Source organism: Sardina pilchardus, chromosome 14 (genome assembly GCF_963854185.1).
Source record: "Sardina pilchardus chromosome 14, fSarPil1.1, whole genome shotgun sequence".
Classification (NCBI taxonomy): domain Eukaryota; kingdom Metazoa; phylum Chordata; class Actinopteri; order Clupeiformes; family Clupeidae; genus Sardina; species Sardina pilchardus.
In genome coordinates, this window is record NC_085007.1 from 23181813 (window position 1) to 23201254 (window position 19442).

The 19442-nt window shown below is 44.2% G+C and overlaps 1 protein-coding gene across 2 annotated transcripts; it reads left to right on the forward strand.

Moving 5' to 3' along the window:
- Positions 1 to 118: 118 nt before the first annotated feature.
- On the forward strand, positions 119 to 16273 carry myorg (myogenesis regulating glycosidase (putative)). 2 transcript variants are annotated; one of them, XM_062554334.1, is made up of 4 exons: positions 119 to 235; positions 7200 to 7270; positions 7397 to 7671; positions 11686 to 16273. In XM_062554334.1, exons 3-4 carry the CDS (start codon positions 7406 to 7408, stop codon positions 13481 to 13483), a joined length of 2064 nt encoding a protein of 687 aa, XP_062410318.1. In that variant the 5' UTR covers positions 119 to 235; positions 7200 to 7270; positions 7397 to 7405; the 3' UTR covers positions 13484 to 16273. The 2 variants fall into 2 exon arrangements, with proteins under 2 accessions (XP_062410318.1, XP_062410317.1); XM_062554333.1 differs by having other exon boundaries at positions 7200 to 7671.
- Positions 16274 to 19442: the final 3169 nt, after the last annotated feature.

Here is a 19442-nt window from a genome sequence, read left to right on the forward strand (position 1 = left end):
AAATAAAAGCACAATTGCTGTGACGCACACACCTTCCTTGTAGTAGAGAATATTTTCAGAGAACTACAACTCCCGCCTCTAAGCACAGAGGAAGTCTTGTTTTCGGACGAGCAACTCAGGGTGGCAGACTCGAGTTCCTCTCCTACCGTACACGGCTCTGAGTGTCATGTCTCTCCGTGACGGGACACTGTCAGACCTGAAGTTAGTAGCCAACACGGCGGAGCCACGGCTAACGGTGAGTTGTTGCCATTTGTTATTTCTTTAGTCTCAGATAAATCCAAAATTAGTGTTCGTGATAACCCAAGCATTGCCCGAAAATCCAGCGCTATTCCCTTTCAGTCTACTGCAGCACATAACGGTTTGGGTGGCTGCACCCTCCTCCTTGAGCGAACCGCAGGCAGAGCAAGCTTGCAACGCAGAACAGACGCCTGTGGCGACTCGGTTAAACAGAAACCACTAGCTTCACCAGTGCAGCGATTCAAATATCGTCAGGTAGAGACAGACAGGACGATCTCTTGTTCTTCCTACTCGTGTTCGAGTTAACTTTGTCCCCTGACGTCTTTGCCCCTCAAGGCCTGATATCATTTTCATGCGCATAACGCATAACGTATAAAACCAGTGGCCAGCGTCTCTTTATCCGCTGGGAGAGTTAGCCCCTGGAACCGAAACATATCTGTAAACAATCTGGCCTGCAGTTTTTTGGAACGACTGGCAGTAGCCACTAATGCACACTTCAGTGGATTGTTGTCAGTGCCACAGGCTGGCGCTCATGGCTGCTAGACGATTTCAACATGGGGTGTTTATTTTCGTTATAGTCCCATAGCGTGATGTGCAGTGAATCTCAGCAGAGGCATGGGTGAGGAGATTGTTTTTAAATAGTCTTTTGCTGGACACACACACACACACACACACACACACACACACACACACACACACACACACACACACACACACACACACACACACACACACACACACACACATACAGAGAGAGAGAGAGAGTTTGATTATGGGGCTTCTGGTCACTGGGCCACACAGCACAAAAACAACAGGAGCATGTGGACACACACACACACACACACACACACACACACACACACACACACACACACACACACAAACACAGATACTGTAGCACAGCAGCACACATCCCCCCCCACACACACATACATACAGCAGTGTGATATTCTATGTCAGCAGTCTGAAATCAGGTCTGGACATGATCCACTGCAGCTGGGTGTCAGCACTTTCCGTTGGAGTTGTGAAATTTAGCCCAAAGTGTGCTCTGAGACTGTGAAGTCGTCCAGCTGGATTTGGGAAGATGTTTCACCATGCACGCATACATCTGGGATTTTATAACATATTCTTACATATATTGATAATATATATATATTTTTTTTTTCATAATTTCATCTTTCATTATCTTGGATATTCCACAGTTATCACACAGCTTTTATATTGGATGCAGAAACTGCACACAATTGATTTCAGAAGCACTGTTTTGCACCAACTCTTGCAGTCTGTAGCCTACGGGTCAGGAGTTTAAATGTAGAGTGCCAAAGTCCTCTGAAATGTGTGGAGACAAACCTTGCTTCAGCAACCACAATGACGCCGTAGCAGTCCAACAAGTGTTTCTTTCTCCATACAAAAACAGACAGAAACCATGATACAGTACAACACAGCATTAAACATTCATCACAATGGATGAGAATAGATGTGGTTGAAATTATCAAATGTTTGAGACTTCAGACTGCCATACTAGGTCTAGTAAAGAAGGTAAAGTTTGTGATATTAGATTAACGTTACTGTTTGGTTAATTCTGCTGAATATTACATAACGGCCGCGGTTTATTTTGCTGTTGATTGAATTCATGTGATTACGGATACATTCTTTTCATTAAATCTTCAAGAGATCCATCTGACCACAGGGATTTATTGGGTAATGAATTACACACAGTTGTTTGCTAGGCTATGCTGGTAAGGAAATTAAATGGCCCTTAAATGGTACCATGCCGTAGCTAAGCTGAGCCAATGTGCCAAGGCAATGAAGGTGCAAACATTACTGAGAGCCTGAGATAACATGTTAGTTGCCCAGTTAGTGACCTGGCCTCCAACTGGAAAATGACCTAAATCTCTACTGTCAGTGTCAATTGTTTATCATTTGTTTCAGTAACATACTGTATATATGAAGTGCTTGAAAAGAACAGTTCAATCCTCAAGACTGCTAGCCTACTTACCCCGCGGCTCTGGCTGGAAACCTGCACATCTCTCCTGCTTCCTGTCCACATCTTCTGGGTTCAATCACAAACTAGCTTATTAGGTGCACCCGGATCATTGGTCTGATTGGTTGAAGGACTATCCAAATGCATACAGAGTCAATTGAACTATGCATTGATCATGCCTCTTGTGCAGTAGAAATAAAGTGCAGACTCCCCAGACTAATGTTCAATGTTAAAATATTGAGCTTAGTATGGTGATAGCCAGACTAAGCCTTACCACCGGTAAGAAATTGATGTTGAACTGTATGACTTGAGACGTTGCCCTTATAGACCACCCCTTGGGTCACTCTCCTGCTTAAGCTGTATGATGCAAAGTGTCCTCAATATGAGAACTGCTAAATTAAATGCACAACTTGCTTTCCCTCCCATGTGGAAAAAGCTGCTAAAAATAGCCTACATACAATTTTTTACGAGTCTGTGGCGTTAGAGTTGATGAGATTTAATCCACCTCATTCTCTTAATTACATCTTTAATTCAGGAAAGCCTCCAGGCCAAAGGGATTTATGGTCTAATGAATTGCATGCTTGTATTTGGCAATGGATGGACTGCAGGGAAATCAGACCCTGTGCCATCAGTGCCCAGGTTATGACCAAGATGAACAAATAGGCCTTGATATTAAATAAAGCCTTCATGATACCTTCTCTGTTAGAAGACCCCAGCATGCACTGGTTGAAATCAGAACCGGATGTATTTACAAAATGTCCACACATTTGTGAGATAACTGTGGTGCAAATACAGCAACTAACAACAGAGGTTACGCCAGCTTTTTTTAGGCCAGGCCTTTCTGAATAATTTATTCTCATCATGGAGTTGATATGCACCAATGGGTTTCACAGTGAAGCCTTCACCTGAAGAGGACACGTGCACAGACTGCAGACCCTGTTATGAGCTTTGCTAAGCTTATTACAGTTTATCATCCAACACTTACTCCAAAAATCTGATGGTGTAATTAGACATAAAGGAAATTCCACTCCCGTTTCCTGCTAGCTATCTCTGTCTGCAGTTAGCTTGGAGCTAGGCTAGGTACTTTCTCTCGCCCCCCTTAACCCCCTCCTCTGTCCCAGAGGCTGCTAGACTGTCGGGGCTGAGCAGCTGAACAGGAGCATTTAAGGATTTAAGAGCACAATTTCAGATAACCACACTTCTCCTCTCCTCCAGATAACCACATTTCTTCTTTATCTACCCCCTGTGCTAACAGCTCTGCTAAATCAATACAGATCTCAAGGAGAGAAAACGAGCAAGCGTGTGTGTGTGTGTGTGTGTGTGTGTGTGTGTGAGAGAGAGTGTGTGAGAGAGAGCGAGAACTAAGCAGACTTCACAGAAGTCTTCTTTTTGCCTTAATCTAACGTTGCTCCGATTTGCTTTGATAACTGGCGTCAGCCTTTTAATTAAGCATCCTGTTCTCCCCCGCTGCCCAGGAGGGTGGCACCCTGCTCTGCTCCAGGTTTTTTAATAGTCCTGATTATACAGACACCCCCCCCCCCCACACACACACACACACTCCACACACACCCCCCATCACCTCACCTCAGCCTTCTGTTCCCTCTCCCGTTTTCCTGGCCTTGGCGTGGGTGTTTAGAGCTGACGGGTGTTCACTTGGCACAAGATGTTTGCTTTTTAAAGCAATTAAGGTACCACTTGTTCTGCCCGTGTTTGTCTCAGGCCCTTTCCTTCCTTTACTGCCTATTCCGCTCTTTGCTTCCCTTTGCTTTCTTCTCTGCTCTAATCTTGGCTCTTTCTTCAGTGCTCATCAGCGGCCCTCGCTTTCTCCTCCTACCCCAGTCATCTTCACGCATCTACTATCTTTTCTTCTCACGTTCTCTCTATCATGTTCTGCCTTTATGTTCTTCCTCCTCATATCCTTTCCCATCCTCAGCTCTCTCCTCCCTTATCAATCCTCTCTCTCTCTCTTTCTCACCTCTTCTCTCCGTTCTTCTGAGAGAGCGCACACTTATTAGCAGGAGACAGACTTGTGCAGTGGCACCACTGTATGTGGACCCTGAGAACTGTGCGCTGGTCCTCTGCATACAGATGACGGCCGCCGTCCCACATGGAAAACAAACCAGTCTCACACACGATTACTTACAGACTCTCAAAACATTTCACTCTTAATACATGTACTTTTGGCATTGAATCACGAGAATTCTGCACTGCTGGATGTATTTAGGCATTTCTCCTAACCTGATTACATGAGGTATTTCCATCCTGTCTTCATGAGACGGTGTCTTTTTTGTGTGTAACGTTGTATGTACATTTATATCAATATAAAGGGCCCAACACATGGTGTCAGTGGTTGTATGGGCACTGGAGCACAACATTAAAATGTCATGTGGAATCTCCCTCCAGAGATACATATACCATATGTTTCCATCTCACTAGTATGCCGTGTATGCCAACTCCAGAAATGTTACATTATTTGATAATATAATTACCGTCCACATGTCACATTAATGCCTGTACTATGATTTATTTTCAGGCTGACTTGTCAAGGCAGCCGAGTTTGTGTGAACAGATTGATAAATACTCAGGCCATGGCTTCTTTTGTTTCCTTTTCATGTTTGTCTGCATGTAGGGTTAAAAATATAACCATCAGGCAACACTATTCAAATGATATGAGAAGGACATAATTCATTGTTTCCCTGGATAAGTCATATCATTTGCTTCAGTGACATGAAATGAATAAAATTCCATGGAAAAAAGTTCATGTATTTGTTTTGGCATCATCCATTTCAAGTATGGGAAACTATATCAGCCAGTAAGTAGTCCATATTTTAGTAATCTCCCTTCAAGATGTAATTTAGGAGTTATTGTCATGTTATTATCATTGACAAAGCCTGCTTTATGGCCCACATTAAATATGGGAGATACTGCATATGATTCATTTATAGTGACTATGCAATTCACAAGATTATTGATAGACCAACAACATGAAAATCAAACTTTCACACCAGTACAGTAAATCTTGTACTCTTGAATATCCTTCCTGTCCTATATAAGGGTGGTTCTCGGGACACCCAGGGAGGGCGGCAAAAATATGTAAGGGCTTGTGAAATGATTTTTCCGAAAGTTTTTAGACAAATATGTTCAAGAACCGGAATGTTCAGTAGCCCTAGATTACAATTCCGAATGTTTCCATAATGCTATTCCGAAAGTGTCTGGTCTGTTTGTGCAAAGCTTTATTTGTGCCTCTTGCAATGATTAGCTCAAAAATTATGTATGTTAGCTTACCAGTGACAGAACACAATGCAGTCTTCTTTTGCCACAGAAGCACCAGTTATACATTGATTGAGTGCTAGTTATCCATTGGAACAGTAGAGATACAGCATAATGGGTCAAAATGACTGCCGCTCCTATGCAGGAAATAGATTGTCATTATGTGTCATTAATTTCTGTCCACTATTTGTTTAGTTTTGTAGCCTAAGTGTAAACGTTGTTTGCAGTGTGAATGTTATTTAGTATACAGTATGTCTGTTGCAGTTGCACTGTGGCGAATGCAAAATGTAGAGGTCTTTGTTAAACTGTGCCCTTTTCAGTCAGTGTTCTTTTAAAAGTGAAATAACTCATAAATTATGGAGTTGGCATAGCAGTGGATGGAGGAGCTCTCTAGTGCTGGGTTGTGGGTGGGTGAGAGTGGCTGTAGTTGTGTGTGTGTGTGTGTGGGGGGGGGGGGGGTTGTGGATGAGACATTGGGATATTCTTGGGTGGGGAATGGTTTGGGGGTGATAAAACTTTCATCGTTTTGGTCCCTATTACTGAAAAAAAAGTGGTCATATATGTTTAACCTCTGGCTAGACCTGTTTGACCGCTGCTTCGCTTCGAATTGCCGGTTGGAGAGAGGAGGGTCGCAAAATTTGGCCGATGTTTTTTGTGGGTGTTAAGAAGTTTAAGAGCCACTACTATATAGGAATGCTCATTCCACAAAAACTCTCCCTATAGAAAATGACATCAGTAAATGTTAGAGATTGTAAAACATTTGAAAATTTTTTTTTTTTGGGGGGGGGGGTTTGCCTTTTAATTGGACAGGACAGTAGAGAGTATGACAGGAAGCGAGAGGGAGAGAGAACCGGGGTGGGATCCGGAAAGGACCACGGGGCGGGAATCGAACCCAGGTCGCTGGCGTGCGGTGCAGGTGCCTCAGCCAGGCGCGCCACGGCTGGGGCCGTAATTAGTTATTTTAAAGGTGCTCTAAGCGATGTTGGTCGTCACTTCTGTTGACATTCAAACAAAACAGATACCCTAGCTTGTTACTCCCTCCCTCTCCCTCCCGTTGCAGTTGAATCTCGTCGGTGAATGGCTTGAACAGTTTGTTATATTTTTATGGTCCGGGCTGGACCAGGTTGTTTTTGTTGTCGTTTTTTGGAGCCTGGGCTGCCCACAGAGACAGCATTTTTTACAGTGTATTCAGGGCACAGGCAATTAGCTAATGGTGAGGTGATATTTGCTGTATGTGACAAAAAAATGTTTTAGCTTAGAAACCACATGATATCGCTTACAGAACCTTTAATGTATGATTGACACGTTCACTATCAATGTGTTATTATGCACTGTGAATTGGAAAATGGGAAATGCTGGTATGGTAAACAATAAGTAATTTAATAAGTAATTCATATCATATTGTTGCCTACCCCTATGCTCATGTGTTTCCAAATGTTGCTTTGCAAAGGAAGTGAGTTAAGCAAATAAAATGTAACAAACGCAAATATTGTACACTACTGCTCATAGAGCAAGGGTCCTTTGAGATGCTTTTTCCTGGGTGGGAGTGTCTTAACTTGGATAGGTTGCTAGCAGAATTTTGTTGGATTATGTGGAGGAACATGCAACAATTCATCTCTTTTAATGTCAATCTATTTTAATGCCTATTGCATGGTCAGTGTTCCTGGAATGATGATGATCATAATCTTTGTCTTTTTTTTTGTCCTAGGCTTATGAAAGAGTCATTTTTGGAGGACTATTCTGAAGGAAGGAACGGCAGTCATACTCCTGTAGTCACAAGTCAGTTAAATTAACTACCTCACTAAAACAATTAACTTCTATTTAAATCTCACTTAATGTAAATTAATGATACCACATTATAAGTAGTGAGTCCTCGCAAATGTTTGGCTGGCGCGTGGTTGGCAGAGGGCCACCATGTACCAAGTAGTGCCTGGGGGTGCTGGGGGCACCATCACCGATGCCACCCCAATCAAGAAGTCAATCAGCAAGGACACGCGACCAGTGGTGGCGGCTGGAGTCCTGGGTGTGGTGCTGGTCATCGCCGCGGTAACAGCATGGTGCTATTACATCGCCTCGCTGCCCAAGCCTGACTTGCTAAGGACAGAGATGCTGGAGCTCAACAAGGACGGCTTCATCATACGCAACCAAGCAGGATCCATGGTCTTCAAGATGGCCTTCAGGTCAGTGTGACTAAAGTGGACCGGTGCTGAGACGTGTTGGTATTTACCATAATTTGGATTTTTCTTTCTTGTTTTTTTTTTTAAAACACTTATTATAAGAAAGATTCAGATTTTTTTGGATGGCATTGATATCCTTTAAAAGTTACGAAAAACACATGAAGCTTTCGAAAGCAGGTTGAGGAGTGAAGAGGTTAGTGCCATTGGCATTTCTGTGCAATTGGCAATTTTAAAGAACACATGTTAATCTTGTCAACTTGATTTGAGTGACATTTAGTTGGGCAGAAACATAATGAAAAAATAAAAAGCGTCACTTGTAATCATGATTGAGCAGAGCAGGGCACACTTCACTGCACTCCCCCTGCTGTTTCACTGCTGAACTTTGACCTCTGACATTCACTGCACAGATTACGTTATGGAACAGAACACTCTGGAAATGTCATTGTACAATGCTGCTATTTTTGGTAATTACAACATTATTGAATTTTATTTGAAGACACGGCAGAGAGTTACGTGTAGTGACACAGTACTGTGGGTACAGTTGAAATCTAATTGTATGGTTTCAGACAGATTGGGAATGTTTGAGAGTCTTCCCCGGCTGTGTTGTTCCAGATAGTGTCAACATGACAGAAGACACTATCTGCGGTTGCCATAGTGGTTTTCAGTCTTACACACTCTGCATATGTTTACATGTTGTAGTTTCTTTTTCCTCATTGCAGGAAATAGTTTAATCATGTCGGGCCAGTACATGGATTAAACCTAGTCCTAGTTGAAAAGCTTTTTCTCAGTGAAGATCTCTTTTAGTCCAGGTCTAGGTTTAATCCATGCACAGGAAACTAGCCAGTCATGTTTAACACTAGAAGCGCCGCGCCGTTCTGACCCACTTATACCTAGAAGCGCCGCGCCCCGGTCATTTGACCGCTTTGACGACCTACTAGAAGCGCCGTGCTGTTGTGAACTACTTAAAGCGCGGCGAGGCGGTCAAATGACCGCTGAGTCCTTAGACTGGGAGGCTTTTACTTACACATAATGATCGCAAGATGGCGCTTCGTGCACGAATGAAATCGTTTGGTCATAAATTCAGTTTGCACTAAGCCATGTCATTCGTGTCAGACCGTGTTGTTGATAATCTGTGGTTGTTTGTTTCATTATGACATACAGCACGTTTGAGTTATCTGTTAATGTATTTGTGTTGATTTGTGTTGTTAAAAACTTTGGAAGAGTTCTTGAACAAACCTTAAGCAAACTTGACTTTCAACTAAAATGCTCTAAAAGTGAATGTGGCTAGTTCTAATTCACTCCCCAAATTCACTTCTATTCATTTAATAGGTAGCTAGCCTATGTTCGCGCTGCCGAAAATGATCGGACCTGGTCACCTGGAACAAAGAGCCTAATAGTCTGGTTTCAATTAGCCTACACAGTAGCCAGGATTTCATGCCGCATTTTACAGGCTACCGTGGCTACTTTCTAAAACAACTTTCATTCATTTAGGGAGAAGATCTAGGGTCTAGCTACATCGGAGGGAGGGAGATAGAGAGAGCTATGCTGAGCAGGCATAGGCGTGAGAAGTAGCATAATTTAAAATAATGAGTGAATGATATTCTCTGTTTTGCGAATGTGTAGGCTATGTTTGCGATGTCTGCTGAAAAAAAAGCTAGGCCTATTGTTTCTACAATTTAAGCTAACTTCTAGGCCTATGTGAATTTGAGATTCAGCATTGAGACACACATTTTCTCCTAGTTAACAAGCAGAGTCGTAGCTTACTGGTTAGAGCTTCGGCTTGATCACCCAAGGGTTATTGGTTCGATCCCCAACCAATTCCTGACGGAAGTTCTCTTGAACAAGGCATCAATAAAGTAGGCTATATTTATATTCTTTTCGATTCACATAACTACACGCACGCTGGCGAATTCGAACATTCTGAAACGCGCATATGCGATGAAACATAATTGCGCATTCTTCCACGGGTTGCCTAAACAGCCAGCTTACAGCCTAGTCTATGCAGGGGACAGATAGATGGGGTGGGGGTGGGGAGGCAGTTCCTCAATGCCTCGGTAATATCTGTAGCCTAAGTATCCTAGACGAGTGTATGGGGGAGGGGGATGATCGGTTTCAAATAGGCTGCAATGGATAGTGTGTTGTATAGACCCCGAAGCCATTTGCTTTGAGAACGGCTGGCTAATGAAGTTGTTGGCTGGGTAGCTGGCTCAGCCAAAACCTTAATGCAGCCGCCACAGTTTTCATGACTGATAATGGCTTTAGTTGCCACTTCATGTCTACAGATGTGTATATTGTATTAGATATCAACACACAATGTTATTGTATTGTTTTGGACAACGTTCTGCACGTTTCACTTCAATGTAGACTGCATGCGTTCATTGCGTTGTGAACAGCGCAGCAATCTCTGGATAGGAAACGGTGGAAGTCGCATCAGTAGGCTAGCTAATAGCCTATCACGTTCAATGCTGTAAATCCATCTGTTCCAGAATATTTGGTTCATATCATCAATCTTTGGTTTTGGTGTTTGTGCAACCGGGCCCTGACGATTTAACAAAAGTCTGAGTAGCCCTACGTAGGAATTAGGAAAGTAGCCTATGTAAGGTGAGATCAAAATCAGGCTACTTTGTTTGCTGCTTTTCCCCATGTCATTTTCATTGGTCGTCAACTCACTGGGAGTCCTGTGTGTCGTAGCAACGAGCACAATACTGATGTGGTGTGTCCAGTGGGAAAATCTCATGTAGGCCTAGTTTCTAGGCTATCGTTTATTTTTTCGCGTGTCACTATGATATAATTATTTTTAGATGCAAAAAGTCTAACTGGCTTTGTCAAAGTTTGTCAGTTGGCGGCAGAAAATGATTGGCTGGCGAAATTATTTTTCGTTAATGGTAGGCCTAAACATATTGCGATTCATCCGTTTATTTCAGATAGGTTGTTATTAAAAACCATTAACAAAAAATAATTGTTCATCGACGTTGAAAAACGGTCAGTAAATTCTATCGATATAAGATTTTGCGTTTCGCTCCTGCCGAGATGTGAACACGGGTCTTCGGCGTTGCAGACAGGAGTGTTAACGCTGCGCCAATTGACATTATACAACAAGTACGTTAGGATAGGTCCTTCACTTGACGTAACTCAGTCAGTCCAGCAAATATGTAAGAAAATGCTTATACATTAGTCTGAGCTTTAAAAGATAGCCTACAAATAGAAGATAAGATGTACAACTATGAATGTACGTAGGCATACGCGCCCTACGTACATAAATAGGCTACGACGAAAATTACACATGTAGGCCTGTCGCAACGTTTTCAAAACAAACTCGCATTTTACCACTGTAAATCGCCTCCATAGACTATGCCATGTAAATGAAAAATAGTTATTAAAATAAAGCACATATATAATACATGTTGCACATATATAAACGATATGTTTTATGGTAAAATATTATTCTCATGCCCGACTGACAGGAAATCCTTGCGACATCTGCTGTGAGAAAAGAGAATAGCAGCCTGAACAAAAATGGCCGAACGCGAGACAACATAGTGTTGTCACATAAGTGAGCGCAAAATAGCTCTAAACTAGCTTGTACCGGTGTGCTTTTGATCATGTAAAAATTCTGGGTGACAAAACACGCGTATTTAGGAAAAGTCGTGAACGTAGGGTCCTGGAATTTAATCGAGTGAAAAGATTTTTTTTTTTTTGTAATCGCTGCGGTCAAATGACCGCAGCCCGGCAGTTCTAGGTATATCTAGGTCAAACCCCCACGGCGCTTCTAGGAATACGCGTCAGCGGTCAAATGACCGGCGCTTGGCGCTTCTAGTGTTAACAGCCACTATTCCCTCAACTACAAAGACGTCTGTTTTCTTTGTGGTCAACCATGTTCTCACCTAACATCACTTTGCAAAAGCATGTAGATATTTCTCCATATCTCAGTAGTATACATTACGTTTCAATAACAATTCAGGTTTTTGTTTCATCTACTACCAAAATATAGATCTAGGTATATTTTCTGTCTTTCAGGTCAGGTACATTGGATCTGGACTCATGCTACAAAGATGGTCAAATTCTAAAGTGTGTGCGTTCAAATAATGGCAAGATCAACTTTTTCATCCAGACTGTCTTTGTTAAGACGGTCTCGTGCTACCGCCTGAGGTGGGAGGAGCTGGAGTCGGACCGCCCAGTGGACCATGCCATGTCTTACAACGGCTCGCATTGGTACGGGGGAGCCGAGTCCGCCATCCAGCACTGGCCCATCACCATCTCAGGCCAGCAAGAGCCCAAGCCTTTCGTGACCGGCGACGTTTACTCCAACCGCAACGAGTTTGGCAGCATCCTAGAGCGCTACTGGCTCTCGTCCAATGCAACTGCCATCAAGATCAACGACTCCGTGCCCTTTCATCTCGGCTGGAATGACACAGAAAAGACCCTTCACTTCCAGGCGCGGTACCAGGACAGCCCGTACAGACCGGACCTCGGACAGCCGCCCTACGCTGAGCTCAGCTACCGTGTGTGTGTGGGGCTCGACGTCGGCTCCATTCATAAGTACATGGTGCGTCGGTATTTCAACAAACCCTACAAAGTCCCCTCCAAAGTCATGTTCCGACATCCGATTTGGTCTACGTGGGCCCTACACAAGACAGAAATCAATCAGCACAAATTGCTCGAGTACGCGGCCAACATACGAAAGTACGGATTCAATTGCAGCCATTTGGAGCTAGACGATCGGTACAGTGAACGGTACGGGGATTTCGATTTTGACCCAGAAAAGTTCCCAAATGCCTCTGGTATGTTTCAGCAGCTTAAGGCCGATGGCTTCCTTGTGTCTCTCTGGACACATCCGTTTGTCAACTACGACTCTGAGAACTTTGGGATGGTTGTGGAGAAGGGCTTGCTCGTCATGGAGCCCACCGGAAATCTTCCAGCGCTAGTTCGCTGGTGGAACGGAATCGGGGGGATCCTGGACTTTACGAACCCCGAAGCACGGAACTGGTACTCCTCGCATCTCCGAAGCCTACGTTCCAAGTACGGCATCACATCTTTTAAACTCGACGCTGGCGAGACCAGCTACTTGCCCTGGCAGTTCCGGACACGTGCCCACCTGCAAGACCCCAGCACCTTCACGCGACGCTTCACGGAGATGGCCATCCCCTACAACGAGCGAGCCGAACTGCGCGCAGGGTACCAGTCGCAGAACATCTCCTGCTTCTTCCGAATCATTGACCGAGACTCCGTCTGGGGCTATGAGCTTGGCCTCAAGTCCCTCATCCCTTCGGTCCTCACCATCAGTATCCTGGGCTACCAGTTCATCCTGCCAGACATGATTGGGGGAAATGCCTACCCTAACCGCACACACGGCGGCACGGCCCTCCCGGACCGTGAGCTGTATATCCGTTGGCTGGAGCTCTCGGCCTTCATGCCTGCCATGCAGTTCTCAATCCCACCCTGGGAGTATGACGACGAGGTCGTCCAGATAGCCCAGCGTTTCACCAAGCTCCATGAGACTCTGGTTGCTCCCCGGGTGCTGGAGTTGGCCAGTGAGGTGTTGGCCACAGGTGACCCCATTATACGTCCCCTGTGGTGGATAGCCAGCACGGATGAGACGGCCTACAAGATCGACTCGCAGTTCCTCATCGGAGACGATCTGATGGTGGCCCCAGTGCTGGAGCCGGGGAAGCAGGAGAGGGACATCTATCTGCCTGCGGGTCACTGGATTAGCTACAAAGGAGAACGCTATGACCTCAAGGAGGCCCTGCATCTCACAGACTATCCGGTGGACCTAGATGAGATTGCCTATTTTGAATGGATCGCAAAAGCTTAGGCGGTTAAATTCAGCATGTTTTTGGTCCATTTCATTCGGTGTGATGTGTGATTAAGTGTTTCGTTTCAAGGCAAAAAACTGGACTGTTTGTAGTGACAAGCATTTACACTAGTACCAACTGTTTATACAGAATAATAAGCCCTTAAAATGTGATATTTTTTATGAAATCAGGTAGTTAAATACTTATTTAATTATGCAATTGAAAAAGGTTACAATCCATTTAAAGCTTTACTGTTCTTTCAAAAATAAGCTCATCATCTCAGTAGTGTAAATGCTTGTTAAATTGAGGCCTAAGGTTTTCTGCCATATCGTGTGTCCATTCTTTAGCCATGTCATGATGTAGTTGTTGTAAGACTTTACTCAGGCTTGTCAAGCAACGAAAGGATCCAATCCTCACGCAGAATTGAGAGCACAGCGCACCAAGGCACCAGAATGACTCAGTCGTCCCAACGGTGCTGTGGCTAACTACTGCATGAACAGTAAGCTTTTTATCAGCGACTCTCACAAGTCCCTGGTTTGTTGTCTGGCCATGGGAACGCAACCAGTCTGATGAAACACAGGGCAAAAGTCCACTCACGCTTCTCCATGTGCCTTGCCTTTCACCATTGAATGTACCTTATAATGCAATAACGTAGTTATTACCACAAATTTGAATAATCGTGATGTATTTAATAACAGACAAAAAAAGCTTTATCATAAGTGGTGTTACATTCAAATACATCTCAGTGAGTCATGTAAAGGTTAATGTTATGATGTTTCAGGTTTGTATATGCAGGGCAGTGATAATGACAAAATAATATTGTTAAAAAGGGATGTTTTGTTAATCAAAATCTAGGCAACAATATATGACAATTGTATCTGTCTATTGCTTCTGAGGATGTGGTGTTTGCTACTATATGTTATATTTATATTCACCACTTTGACCTCACAGTATATTTGGTTCAAAATGTGTTTGCTGCAGCTATCTATTTTCTGACCTGAATCTTTACACGCCTAAAACCTGACTGCTTTAGTTTTAAGCTACTATTGTACCTCTAAACATGCGATAGCCTTCAGTATGTCCTGCTTTGATTCCACTGTATGCTATGTGGCTCTAAGCTGTAGAACAAAAAACAAATACTGACAAAGATTCTAGGGATTAGGCCATTTTTATCTACTTTGGAAATGTATTTACCTGTTTTTTTTTACCTTAGAGTAGAAACCTCTTGCTCTGACGGCTCAGTTCATCATGTGTATGTATCGTTTAGCTGATTTTTATGAAATGCCAAACATTTAGGTGAAGACCTACAAGTGGTGAGTCGAATCGCAAGGTAATTCTCGAGTTTGAGTTCAGCACTTTTGATGATTGAAAGTAGGCATTTACCGTCTGCCCACCATGTCTTACTGTACTCTTCTCACTTTGCCAATTAACCGACACTGCCACATTTGTCAAATTATTATCACTTCTCTAAGCAATTTTGTTTCAAACGCCTCCAAAAACGCTTTCACATTAGATTGGCTGTGCTTTTAGCCATTGCTATTATGTTCTTAGCTTTTAGGTGTCCTTAATGCTGCTGACCTCAGTACAACTTTGTGTGGTCATGTTTTCTGCCTCTGAGCAAATAGCTGGCATCAACCACTCATTTAAAATAGCAAGGGTTTATTTTTAGCTCCACTCTGTCCATGGCCTAGTGTGCTGTGCTGCATGTTGTAATGGAGTATTTTGGCAGAAGACAGAAAGAGAGATAGAGAGCTCTAGCATGGGTTAGGGTCCTACGTTTCTGTAGATGAACAGTACAAGACAAAACATTGTTATCAAGATGGCTGTGCCGTGTTCTATAGGGGCTGGAAATTACCCCTGGTGTTTTGCTAATGTTACATACTGTAGCTAATAGGCTAAAGTGTGAAACTTTAGCATATTGATCAGATTGATCAGTTGTATTTGTATGGTGAAACAGAGCACATTGACTGATTTGTACTCTAATGTGAAAAATGTTTTGTGTGTGAATCTGGATACACCAGCATATAGTTTCCAGGCCGAACTTTACTTTCCTCCTTTGAACAACTCTTTCACCCTTATTTATTTGGTGAATCCTTATCAAGAAATCACTGCTTACACATAGGAAAGTGACCTGCATACTGCCATCAGCAAATTTCCTGAGGAATGCTTTTCCCCTTACAATGGGTCGAAAAGATCATAAACAGGATTCTGTCCACAGAAAAATATCATATTTTTAATCATTCACAAAGTGTAAGCTTACCTATCTCACCGATATTGTGCGCACACCCAAAGTATAAGCTGATTGTGTCCTAGATAGAAATTTGACTGCTGTTTGTGCTACAGTGTTTTTTGCAGCAGAATGTCCTATAAAATATCCAGAGTTTGAAGAATTTAAAATGTATTATTCACATGCACACAGTGGATGTTTTTTTGTGGGCTTCTCTTTCAGCAGGGCAATAACATAAATGTGCATGTTTGCTGGACAATGCTTTGTGATATTTCTGAAGAATGAGCACAGTTTCTGTAGGCTGTATACAAGTATGCAAACCTGTTGTAGCTTCCCTTCTCCACATGAGGGCAGGGCTCACCTTGCTATAGGAACAGGAGAGTGGTACTGATATTTAAACCTGCCCTATTGGTGGGACTGTACACGGCACAATGTCTAACTCCGTCCACCCCCTCCTTTTCTGAACAAAGCCATTTGTTTGTCCTGGGTCACCCAATATCTCATGTAAGTGCTATTGTCATGGAATATTTTTTTTCTTCCAGTATTGAATGTAGAATGATTAAAGAGGAATAAACACTTGTAATAGTGGTATTGTTTTTTTTATATCATAGTGTCATTCACAGTGATACATACTTCTACTTTATACATTTAGCATTGTATGTTGAATGATGTAAAGAACTTGTCTATTCAAATATGAACTACCATACTGAGACAAAGTTAACTGGGAATGACCTTCAGATAGATTGTGTGAAAATTGACTGCATCCTCCACATTAGAGTTACAAGTGCAGTCATGGTAGGCCTACAAGTGAACTTGTGACTTGAAATTGGCCTGCAGTAGTCTGATGAAATGGGCCGTGAACCATTTAACCCCCAGCCCTGCTTATCATTAAAGGTCACATCACAGTGATTGCATTGATAAACTGTGGGACGACTTTGAACAAAAAGTGCAGCCCCCATGATGACAGTTTGTGAAAGGTCGGCCACGGTCTGCAGGACTCACTGAATGCTTCACACCACCTGCTATGGCCCGGGCCAGAACAGTAGCCTAACGATTGCTAAGGAGGCTTAGGGAGATTGCCATCTTTAACGCTTGATCAAGGTTCAAATTAGGCGGAGGTCCAGGCCAGAATGAGCGCTCCCTATTTTCCAGACGGCACCTAGACGAGCCCTTTCAGGCCCCTTATTATCTAGTGGCTAATGGCGGACTGATGGAGTAATTTTACAGGTTATATGGAGGTGGCCCTGGATCAATAAATCATTTAGTTTGGAGTTTGGGGGCCAAATGAGAGTCTGACGCCTGTGAAGAGAGGAGGGAGAAAGGGCAAGGCTGGCCATTAACCTGTTGGCGACGCACCTATCTTCAAGGATTCTTCTGTCATAGTGACAGTTTGAAAAGGGGCTATGGAATTATTAATAAGACGCGATATGAAGATCGGTGCGGAAACAATGGCAGACTTTGTAAGGTCACGGGGCCAGGCGATATGAAACACACACAGATAGCCTTACTGACAATAACGGCCGGGAGCTGATGGAGATCACTGATTTGTATGCGCGAGGTAGGGACCACTGATTATGACTGCATTTGTGTTTTATTTGAAGCGAAATTCATGGCCGTCAGGTCGCCTAGTATGCCCGCGAGCAAGTTGATTTTGTTTATCAATGATGACTCTCCCTGGAAATTGATCGGGGCTTGCGGCCGGCGCAGGGAAGACACACTCGTGCATTGATTAGCTGTCTGTATTCTGTTCCAGAGAAATCAATGCTATTTGAACGTTGGCCGGCTCGCAGTGATATTGTTTTTTCAGCGCAGGGACAACAGAGTGGCAGCTTTCTAATCACATCTGCACCAAGATGGAGGTGAGGAGATAACCGCGGCTGCCGAGGCGCACCGTGTGAAGAGTCAGATTGCATTTCCCTAGGTGTCGTTTGTTCGCAGTAATGCATTGGTCAAGCTGAGCCGCTGCACGCCGAAGAGATGAGAAGAGAGCCTCATTGATCTGTGCGTGCGTGCGTGCGTGTGTATTAAACACACTTGTGTAGTAGGCCTAGATCAAGGCACAGATGGAGCTACATACATGTAATTTCGACGCACAGCTGTCTTGTTAACAACTAGTGATGTGGGCTTCGGGAAAGGCTTGTGCTCATGAATTCTCAAACAGGCCCACAGGCTGGCTGGAATATTCCAGACTACTCATGCCCTGTCAGTTATATGTGCTCATATGCAGCAATTGCTACAGTCACAAATCCAATAATAATAAAATAACAAAAACACTGGTGGGTTGCGTGTTTAAGTAGAGTGCAACTCGGCAATTTTGGAAAAACCCCAGCAGCAGATTGTGTTTCTTGTTCTTTTTTTTTGTTTTGTTAAAGCTTATACACACATACATCTCTTGTCACCAGGGGGCAGTATAGAATTAGGGCTTTGGTGGCCACACCGAAATGCAATCCAGATGTGAACGTCTGAAAACCGTCTCTACCCCTTTTTCTCTCTCTGAGCTGAAAGGAGGACACAAACCTGGCACTACATCCTTCCCACACACCCCCCCGCCCCCCCGCCCCCCACACACACACACCTCCCCCTCCAACCCCCCACCTCAGCCTGTCCACTGCCCACCTGTGTGCCCATCTGCGGAGGAACCATGCCAGTTGTTCTGACTGAGTGCCAGGGTGTCTCAAGCACACCCTTCCCGTCCATCCGCCCCACATCCACCCACCCACCCACACACTTCTCCTCTCGCCTCTCTTCCTCCTGCCCACCACACACCCACCCACCCCATCCCACCCCACCCATTCGCCAGGTGTGTCTGTCAGGCTGTCTCACCCACTGCCGCCACCACTACCAGCACCACCTACACACATCCGCACTCTCAATCCCCCCCCCTGCCCCCCCAGTCTTTCACAAGCCAGCTCCAGCTCCAGGTTGTCAGCAAGCAGCCAGGGATCATTCTGCCCCAGTGGCTCTGGTGCCAGCCCAGGGAGGAGAGGGGAGAGGGAGAGGGAGAGGGATGGTGTCGGCTGGACTGGCCCCGGCCTGGCGATGGAGCTGTCCTGGATCGTCAGCATGTGTGGGGGTTACACGGAAAGTCCATGTGAGACAGAAACACCTGTCCAGTCCCGAAGCGCTGGCAACAAGTACGAGGCCAATTTATTCTCACGGCGAACTGAAGTTTCAGTGGTATTTTGGGAGCTTCTCTTCACTCCCTTTGTTCATTAATCCGACAGTTTGCCGTTTATTGGCGTAGCAGGATGGCACTCTTTACGACGCCTTCAGGGGCTGATATAGGCAAGCCGCGTTGGTGGGGTGTCTATTATCAAGGAATTTATTGGTGTTTTTTTTAGTCTCTTGTCTTTGCTTTCATTCTGAGAACAAGCTGTGAGGTTAACGCAGAGCGTCAACTGGTGACGGGATTTTAGAAAATAGTGGCAGAAAAACAGAAGTGGCGAATAAGGGAAACAGACACATAACGTGTCCTAAGTAATAACCTCGAAAAAAAAAAAAAAAAAAAGCCCTGAACAGCTTCTGCATAGTGATGTTTCAGCTAGTGAGTGCGGCAGTGCCGTCTGGAACGTGCCAAGCCATAAAAGTCCCATATGACGGCCCATGAAAGCGTTTAACATGCTCAGCCTGACACAGCATATGACATAGTATGTAAAATACTCACATGACCCACCACCCCACCCCACCCCCACCCCCTCTCCAGCTACACACCATTGGAGAGGGATGGAGAGGAGCGAAGAGAGCCCCCCAAA